Source organism: Pygocentrus nattereri, chromosome 14 (assembly GCF_015220715.1).
Source record: "Pygocentrus nattereri isolate fPygNat1 chromosome 14, fPygNat1.pri, whole genome shotgun sequence".
In the NCBI taxonomy this organism is placed as follows: Eukaryota; Metazoa; Chordata; class Actinopteri; order Characiformes; family Serrasalmidae; genus Pygocentrus; species Pygocentrus nattereri.
In genome coordinates, this window is record NC_051224.1 from 2,540,343 (window position 1) to 2,550,000 (window position 9,658).

The following is a 9,658-nucleotide window of genomic DNA, read 5'->3' on the forward strand; positions in this document are numbered from 1 at the left end:
TTGCAGATTCTACGCTGTGAAAGTTAATGGTTCTAACAGATACAGGTGACCTGTATTGATCTTAAAAACACTGACGCTTTGTGGAATCTATGATGGAGCTGAAGAGTTCAACTGACAAATAAATAAGAAGTGACAACAATTCGTGCTCTGTAAACAACTCTTTGTTGCTGTTTACAGATTCGGCCTTAGGGTAAAAGTCAGTTTTATAGGAGATAACCCTCTCCTATCATCTGTTTTTCTTTTGTCTTTATCTCTCAGATAGAGGATTCAGGAGCTGATAGATGGTATCCACAGATAAATAAGATAATACTGTTTTTTTGTTTTGTTGCTATCTGAAAGATGTGATGGGGAGGAGTTGATAAGGGCTTTGCTATGTGTGCCAATAGACATGGATTCAGCCAATTCAGACTGCGTGACCTCAGACTTGATACCATCACTTGACTTTTGAACTCATATACCATCTTTTAGGCTAAGATTACAGTAAGTGTGATAATAAAGTTAGGTGTTCTTCATAAACGTCTATCAGTCCTATTTGGCTGCCCCACCCTTCCTCCGCTTAGCATGGTAACATTAATCCGCTTACTGTGAAGGGATAGTCTTTTGGGACAAAGGTTAACGGCTTGTGGAGCGACCCCATACCCCAGACTGTATAGCATTTAGTAAAATTATGTAAAGAATTTCTTGGAAATCTTGAGAATATCCGAGTAAACTTGAGCAGATTTCCTGGTTTGAAATCACTTTTCACAGAAATAATGAGTTGTCCACCATATAAGAGTGTGTGTGTGTGTATGTGTGTGTGTGTGTGTGGGTAGGGGGGTGTGGGGGGCGGGGGGGGGGGGCGGGGGGGGGTAATGGATCTGGTCTTGCGTGGACCAGAACAATAAAAGGAGTGAAGACAGACCAAAAATTCCAAGTATACCCAAAGAGACAATAACCTATTGCTTTGTATTCCTGAACTATAAAGTTTAAGGAAAATAGAGCCATAAAACACCTACGACCTTCATGTTGCCCAACATATCTCCATCCCTTGAGTCTGAGAAAGATAACCAAATGACTTAACAACGTAAGTGGCACTTTTCATGGGCAATCATAAAAGTTCATTTGATGTGAGCTCCTTTTACAATTTTACAAGATATTGGTACTTGATGACTTTTTTTGACGTCATAGCTTCTCAGTGTTTAACCCTTTGGTTGTATAATGTGAGTCATTCTGCCCTGGCATGGCAGAGGTGTTCATTTTTACTGATATATTCTTGATGAAGAGAGCATTACAACACCATTCGCTATGAACTGTGGTGTTTATGCTACATAAACATGCCATTCTCTGCTGTTTTGTTCATGCACTGTTAAAAAAAAATAGGTTTCTACTTTAAAAAGTTGGTTTCTGTGCCGCCTTAAAATTTGGAGCTAATTGAACTTCTAATAGTAAGTTGACGGAACAAGAATCCTTGTCATTCGTTCTGTTGACTCACTAGTTGAGGTTTAATAATCTCAGAACTTTAAGGCAGCACGGTGACTACTTCCTTGCTTTGTGCATATTTGCGCAGCACACTGAGGTCGTGACATCTCTGAGTCGTGATAAAGACAGGCTTTTGACTATTATTACTCTTCTAAAGCAGGAAATAGGAAATGTAACATATTTCAAATGCTATTTCTTATGCATTTTAAGACATAATGTAATTATGTCATAAAAAGTACATACAATAGCATCCAGAACACAATGTTTTCATGATTTCTCCTGCTGTGGAAAAGTATGCCTCCTGACAAATTATGAATAATATCAGTCAAAAGACTGGAATTCTGCTGCCCTTATCTGTATGTTTATCTATATTATAAACAATACTGGTGGTTCTGCTATTGGAATACTGTTAGAATGCAACTTTATCAATGACACCGGTTATACATTTATAAACATATATATAAACAGACAGATACTGAAAAGAATAGCAAAGGTTGTTCTCAGTTCTCAAGCAATATCTCATGGAAATATTTAGCTTCAAAATGCTATACACCCAAGGAATACACAGTGAAGGCTGAGTTACATAATGTGGAGCAAATCCAAAACTGATAATAATAAAATCCGTTTAGTGAGCCTGTATACATTTATGAAGTCTGTATTTATATTATATAATACATTAATATAATAGATGTTATGGTCATGTCAAAGAAAAGACCCCTTACATTAGCAGACCCTCTCTCTCATCCTTCTTTTTTATAGCTTTATTCTGTATTTGTAAACTTTTCTTTCTATACTGCTTATATTTTCTCCTCTTAATTAATCAATTAAGTGACAATTTTTAATCCCACAAATGGGGAAATTTCACCTCTGCATTTAAACCATCCGTGAAGTGAAACACCACATTCATACACACTAGGGGGCAGTGAGCTCACTTGCCCGGAGCGGTGGGCAGCCCTATCCACAGCACCCGGGGAGCAGTTGGGGGTTAGGTGTCTTGCTCAAGGACACCTCAGTCATGGACTGTCAGCGCTGGGGACTGAACCGGCAACCTTCCGGTCACAGGGCCAGTTACCTAACCTCCAGCCCTCGACTGCCCCTTTTATTGCGTATAAAACCCAGAGTTGTTTAGTAAAACACAACCTGTAAATAAGACGTATACAAACTGTTCACAAACACAGTCGCGTTATCGGTTTACTGTCCTCAATCATCGCTCATAAAGACCAGATAAAGTTCCATGGGTTTTCAATGGTGGTTATCATTTTAGATTTTCATTTTATAAAACAATATAAAAAAAACACATGAATACAAGAAATATACAGCTATCAAGTCCTGATTGTGGGGGGAATGACTTGAAAAATGAGGCTGCACTGGACACCAAATACATTACTGTGGGATGCAGAGCATATAGAATAAGAAAGCGACTGTAATAATATGGCATGAGTGCAAACCAAAGTAAGTCAGCAAAGAGCAAGAAAAAATACCATCTTGTCTCCGCTCTTAGGCTGAAGTATGGCTGAACACATGTAAACAAACTGATGGATGTCAAAACTTGCAATGCATCTCTAGACATTCACAATCCTGCATTGTGTGTGTGTGTGTGTGTGTGTGTGTATATATATATATATATATATATATATATAGATATAGATATAGATATATATATAGATATAGATATATAGATATATATCTGCTGTCGGAACAAAGCCTTGTAACTCCAAAATGTTAACTTTACAGGAGAAGGAAAAAACATACTTTACTTGTAATGTAAGTCAATGTGGCTTGTCTCCTGTTGTAATTAACAGACACCAGTAACCAAAGAAAACAATGAATATCTGAGGATTTAGTGGTTTCCTACTTACATAACAGTGTGTTTAAGGCCAGAAAGCACATGAATTAAACTTGAATTAGACTTTTTATCTCCTTAAAATTGCTATTGATCACAAAATCTTCATAGAGGTGTCAAATCCAGGTTCAGAAAGTAAAAATCCTTCCCAGGATTTTGTTCCAACAGGCTGGACAGCTCTGCTGGTGGTGTGATCTAACTAGAGAAGCCAGCCTGTTGGAACAAAATCCTGGGAAGGATTTTTACTTTCTGAACCTGGATTTGACACCTCAAGACTTTCCACATCTATATGTCTACTAGTGACCACTGGTCAGTCAAGGACAGACATCACTTGGGCAGCATATACAAGTTTCACGGTGGTAAAAAGTTTTCTAAAATGCTTTTAAAATCGAACCAAACATGCCGCTTGCTTCACACAGTCTTTGTAAGCTGAAACTGAGAGTTGCTACGAGGCTACATCATAATCAAAAATACCTAACATTAAATTTAGATCATGTCGGAAATGACATTTTCAATAGACAGGCACTAAGACTCACGCCCCACAGGGGCAGACACATTGGGCTGAGAGAGGTGCTGACTGCATCTGACCTAGTCAAGGCTCTCAGAAAGATTTGCCCGTAGATGTATGGCAACTGTGGAACTTCGGCTCGACCGCTGTCACTACACACTTCCCTGTATGTGCCAGTCATAGAGGTAATATTGTCTGTCACATTCAAACTTATTCCTATGACAAAGGGACACTGTTGTACTGTTTGAAATCCACAGAGAAGTGGCAATTCCTCACAGGTCCATTCAGTGAATTCTTCGCTGAGTGCAAGTATCTGTCTGTCTTGCTTCACATGAGCTGTGATGTCCAACAGCGCGAGATACGTATCTGCTATCTGTGAAAAGAAGTAACATTCAGATGACATAGAGCCACTTGGATATTGTAAAAGACACAGTAGTTACAGTTCTTAGATATAATTTTTCATGTATAACTGAATGATGGTGTCCTTAAAATGAAGGATAGGCCAAAAGTCAAATTTAGATAGTCTTTCTTTTGCCCCAAATATAGTCGATCAGCCAAGACACGTTTTCTGATGCAAAGAAAGTTTTTTTCTGACAAGTAAAGAAAGTTTAAAGATACATTTTAGCAATAACTGTGCAAACTGCGTTCCTAAATATCACATACTTGCTTCAAACGGTAAGTATTATCAACGATCAGGCATAATATTATGACTTGTTTCTACGCTCAGTGTCTATTTATTCAGCTCCACTTACTGTATAGCTGCTCTCTCTACAGACTGTAGTCCATCTGTTTCTCTGATACTCTGTTACCCTGTTCTTCAGTGGGCAGGACCCCCATGGACCCTCACAGAGCAGGTACAGATGTGGACTATACCTTATGTCAAAAGCAACTAGGGTTTAAATGCATGGACTCAAAGCTGTGTGACAGAGAACTATTGGCACATTCTTTTTCATGCAAGAGACGGCTGTCACTAAAGAGTTTCTTCCTTCACCTTCACAGCATCGCTATTGAAATAAACCACACTGTTTATGTGGTTTCTGACATTGAGGAGCAGTGACTGGGACCAGGACTAAGAACACCTGCAGCATGGCATTACATCACGGTGGTCTGTGTGTATGGTGATTCAGGTACGCTGTCTATTAGCCTTGTAGCCCCTGAGAAAAACCAATGAAGATGTTCACTTTTTGGCTGATTTGACACAACTGGGGTGAAGTGAAAATGGTTGATCTGATTTTTGCCCAAATCATTGCTTAAGAATAATAATATACCCATATAAACTTCATCATAACACATCACACTTAGAAACCTGATACCGCTTCACATGTGTTCCAACTGGAAATAATGTGGTTTGCAACTTACAGCTCGGTGTCCTCTATGCTGTCGGGGTCCTCAATGGTCTCCAGGCGTCTCTTGCAGGCATCAATAATCTTCTTGCGGGGTCCCAGAGGAATATGGATGCCCTTAAGGTCATCATCAGAGCACAGCAACAGCGCTTCCAAGTCAATTTTCTCCCTCTTAAATATGGGGATGAACTCATGCATGCTCTGAGCAGCCAGGAACACCTCCAGCGGGCTACTCTCTGGCTCATCATCATCATCCAGCCCAAGTTCCACCTCATCCCAGGGAAGCTCCTGAACGTTCCTCTCCTGAAGGCTCCGGGCACTGCCAATACTGTCCTCGTCCAGACTGGGGGAGCGCTGGAGCCGGCTGCGCAAGCGCACATTGGGCGCTCGTCCACTTCCAGCCAAACTGCCCTCATCCCGGGCGCCAATGCCAAAAAGGCCGCTACTCACGTAGTTGCGTCGGAAGACCATGGTGCCCAGACCTGGGCGGTTGAAGAGTGAGTCATGGCCTGAGTCAGTGCTGATCTCAGAGTAATCCACATCAGGCCCGTGCAAGTCTGGCTCACTGATGGCACGCGAGATGGCATCTTCATCCCGTGGGAACATGTCGCGGATGTTACGCCGGCCACGCTCTTTGGGGTTGACATAGGTGCCCTGCTTCAGGAACATGACATCGTTACCAAGCTGCAGGCCAGAAAGAGAGCGGACGCTCTTCCTGCCATCTTCGTAGATTTTGAAGGTCCCATCGCCCTGCTTCTTCTTCTCCAGCTTCTTCTGGATCTTTGTTTTGCCCCTGGCTGTGGCATGGAGGGTAGCCTGAAACATTAGAGACCACAACACCAGATTCATATCTTCATCACCTATTATGAAATGCTACTTTGCAATCACAAAGTGCAGACTTTACCACTACCCAAAAACGATGTCCCTCAACTATGCAATAACCTTCTTGCAAGAGTTACAAAATCTGACAGACTCAAGGTTTTTATTCTAATGCTCTTAAGATGTTTCCTGACAACTGTGCTGAGTCTACTCTGTTCTCATCAGTGGTGTGGATGCATATTTCTGTAAAGCTGGTTTACACCTGTCGCAAAAAGCACTAAAATGAATAAACTGAACTGAATTTCACAGCATCTACATGTACTATGAATACGGGAATACCAAGAATATTTATGGTAGCTCATAGTTGGAGGTTCTGAAAAGTTCTAAATGATTCAGAAGTGTTCTTTTTGTGTTATTCTGAAAGATACCAGTGAGGCACACCTGTGAGTATGGCACACTGGTGGCAGTGTTAAAGTGGTGCAGCTTTCGGCTAAGGGTGCTGCTGCTGTAGCTGGAGAAGCTCATGGCATCAGAGACGGAGGCCTCGGTGGCCTCCTTTTGGAACTTGCGCTCCATGCGGCGGTGATGCTTGCGCTGCAGTTTGACGCAGTCTTTGATGCGGCGTTCGGCATCGCGGAAGGCCCGGTCCTTCAGTTTGGCCACCAGCTTGGGGTTAAGGGTTGTCTGCTTGGCGGCAATTGAGTCCAGGTAGCGCACGCAATCCATGTGGCTTTTGGTGGCAGCCATGTCCAGGGGTGTGTGGTAGTCGTTGTCCAGGCACCAGGTGTTGGCACCAAACGACACCAGGAAGGACAGGCAGTTGAGATGGCCATTGGCAGCAGCCAGATGGAGTGGTGTATTGCCCCATATGTCACACTTATCAGGGTTCCCTCTAAAACAGCATCAGAGGAGACAGAAAGACGTCACTATCCAGTATTTCATAAAGACTCACCATCATGTGTTCAGGCATCAGGTGCGATGACCTACGAGTGCACGGATGATATAATTTCACCTGCGTGAATATGATACACAGCATGATAAAATTCATGTTTCATACAATGGCACGCTTATGTGCTCAACACTCCAAGGTGTCGGGTGAAACACGATCGACCTGAAACAGCTGAGGCAAGCACATGATTCTTTGATCATGTTTTCAGTGCTGACTTCTCAGGCATAAACAGGACCATAGCAGACAGTAAATTATTTACAAGACTATCACTCTAAAGTGCTTTACTATGCCTGAATATTGCTTTCATAAAATAAAGTACTGTGCGAAAGTCTCAGGCACCCAAGACACATTTTGAAAATCTATTTATTTATCTAGTTTGTATTTATTTGATGAGAAACGTGTTAATATTTGAATAAACAAAATGTATAGAATATTAATTAATAATTAATGTATTACTTTGATTTCTCCCTGTTTGCCTATAGAATTTACACAGTGGTGAAGCCCGTTTCTAAGGATATTCTGGTGAGAAGTGATGGCACTGTGAATTATGCAGTTGCTATGTACATAACGGTGGTGTGTGGAATCAACCTGTTCACCTACCCCTTTGTCACCGATTCATGCCCTGTGGCCATCAATGGATGGAATCAAAGCTGTAAGAACCTCAATGTGTATCTGTTTACTTGCTAGTAAAAGGCTGGACCCCCTTTTGCCTTCAGAACTGCCTTAATTCTTCGTGCCACACTTTCAACAAGGTGATGGAAATGTTCCTCAGAGATTCTGGTTGGTTATTTGAGTTCCTGCTGCCTTTCTATCATCTGGAACCAGTCTGCCCATTCTCCTCTGACCTCTCACATCAACAAGGCATTTTCATCCACACAAGTGACCGCTCACTGGATATTTCCTCTTTTTCGGACCGTTCTCTGTAAACCCTAGAGATGGTTGTGCGTGAAAATCCCAGCAGATCAGCAGTGTTAACAAGCAACCTAAAAAAGTGGCTGGTGAGTGTATGTTTTATATATAATTTTATTTCTAATGCATATATATATATATATATTTTCCAAGCCGCTCCTCGAGGAAGCCCAGTATTATATGTAGTTATAAAGCAGCTCCTGGTTTGACCAATCAGTGCTCAGTAAATTGAGCTCATGATGTCATTGATGATATTAACGAGTCTCTGTGGCGGCTGTGAAGGTGTCCAGGAAAAATATGGACCCGAGAAATTCTTGTTCCTTTTTATTGCTTTTCTGTTTATTTGAATCATGAATACGACTTTATTCTAATGTACATTGTGATAAACTCACTGCTGAGGTCAACTGTTTAAAAATTTGCTTAGACGCCTAAAACTTTCACACAGTACCGAATAATAACACGCACAACATTAAGAGAGACAAGAAGGTATGGAAGAGAACGGAGAACAAGCTTTAAAGACTTAAAAAGGCGCTATCATCTTCACGGCAAAGGCCTGAATGAATTATTATGATGCGTGGCTCACAAGCCAGTGACTGAAGGGTCATCTCCAATGAGGCCGAACCAGAGCATCTGTAATATGACCATCGGCTTGCCTAAGTGGTAATGCCATGGGTATCCCCTTTCAGGGAAGACCGATAGGATTGCACTCAACGTGATGTCACCCTGAATTCCTGCACCCACTGACAAAAGCAAGAAATTCTGGCCTGAAGCTTTTAATTTCTAGACTGTCGCTGTTTGACAACAAAACCACAGACATAAGTGCTTCTCTGAAGGCGCGCTCTCTAACTCTAAACGTGTGGCTCTATAAGAGGAAATAGCCTCTTTTTCCTTGTAGGCATTTGAATGAGTGAACCAAATGATCCTTGTTGAATTACGCAATTCTGGCACTGGATATATATGTTTTAGGCGTGGCTCATTACCAGAGTATTTTATTGTGTCTGTAATTACTGATAGCACAGGTAATCATCTCAACGCCTCTCCTAAAAGATTATTCTAAACAGCACTTTCCATTTCACATAGACCTCTACTTTCTGCGCTCAAAGCTGTGAAGATCGCAAATATTAATTTACTCTTTATTTATTTGCTAATGATTACACAGGGATCGATGAACTAGTGAGGTAGAGGAAGGGTGCTCAGGAAGGACTGTGCCTTCCCTGTCCATAGATCTGTGTTTACTGAGAAAAAGGAATGTAGAAAATGAGCCCAGAGGAGCGCTCCTTTTCTTTTCAGAGGGACTTAATGTATGCAGCTCCTGACCCGGATCTCGCTCGGCTCTGTGGCACTCATGCAGCAGCGGAGCTCATCAATATTTGACAGCCTGCAGGCAAGGCCTTGCAGCGGTGCATTATAGATGAGCAAAGCTGCAAGGTTTTCACAGATGGCAGTGAAGCTGTGTGCAGTGCTGGGCTTCGCCAGCCCTGGGATTATCCCCTGCTAACCTGTCTGACCCTGATTTCAACCTTCTCTTTGATATACTATCGTAGTTTGTCTCATTCTTCTGAGCACACTGGAGGTCTTCAGATAAATATAAGAGAGATATAAGTGCTGACCTGAAATTCCTTCTCTGAAGGCCTGATCTCTCACTTCTTATAAGGAAAAAATCTCTTTTCCCTGCAGGATTTTGGTCCACTTCCTCATTTCCGACTCACAGATAAGGTCAACAGCGGCATTTTCACACGGCTCCAAATGAGTACACTGAATCAGACACAGACTTAGAATAGAATTCTTGCTTTAAGAGATCAAATCTGCTCATGTAAGTGTGCGTACAA

General features: G+C 41.7%; 1 protein-coding gene across 2 annotated transcripts in view; it reads right to left on the minus strand.

The window, feature by feature from the left end:
• Positions 1-3,565: 3,565 nt before the first annotated feature.
• The window catches only part of ush1ga (Usher syndrome 1Ga (autosomal recessive)), a 9,040-nt gene continuing 2,947 nt past the window's right edge, over positions 3,566-9,658 (minus strand). Inside the window, exons 2-4 of one of the 2 annotated variants that reach the window (XM_017714048.2) lie at positions 6,413-6,863; positions 5,169-5,968; positions 3,566-4,182 (exon numbers count right to left, since the gene is read on the minus strand). In XM_017714048.2, the coding sequence (XP_017569537.1) occupies positions 4,179-4,182; positions 5,169-5,968; positions 6,413-6,863 (1,255 nt within the window). In that variant the 3' untranslated portion in view covers positions 3,566-4,178. Of the gene's footprint in view, positions 4,183-5,164; positions 5,969-6,412; positions 6,864-9,658 lie in introns of those variants that run through there. The other variant, XM_017714047.2, reaches the window with a different exon arrangement.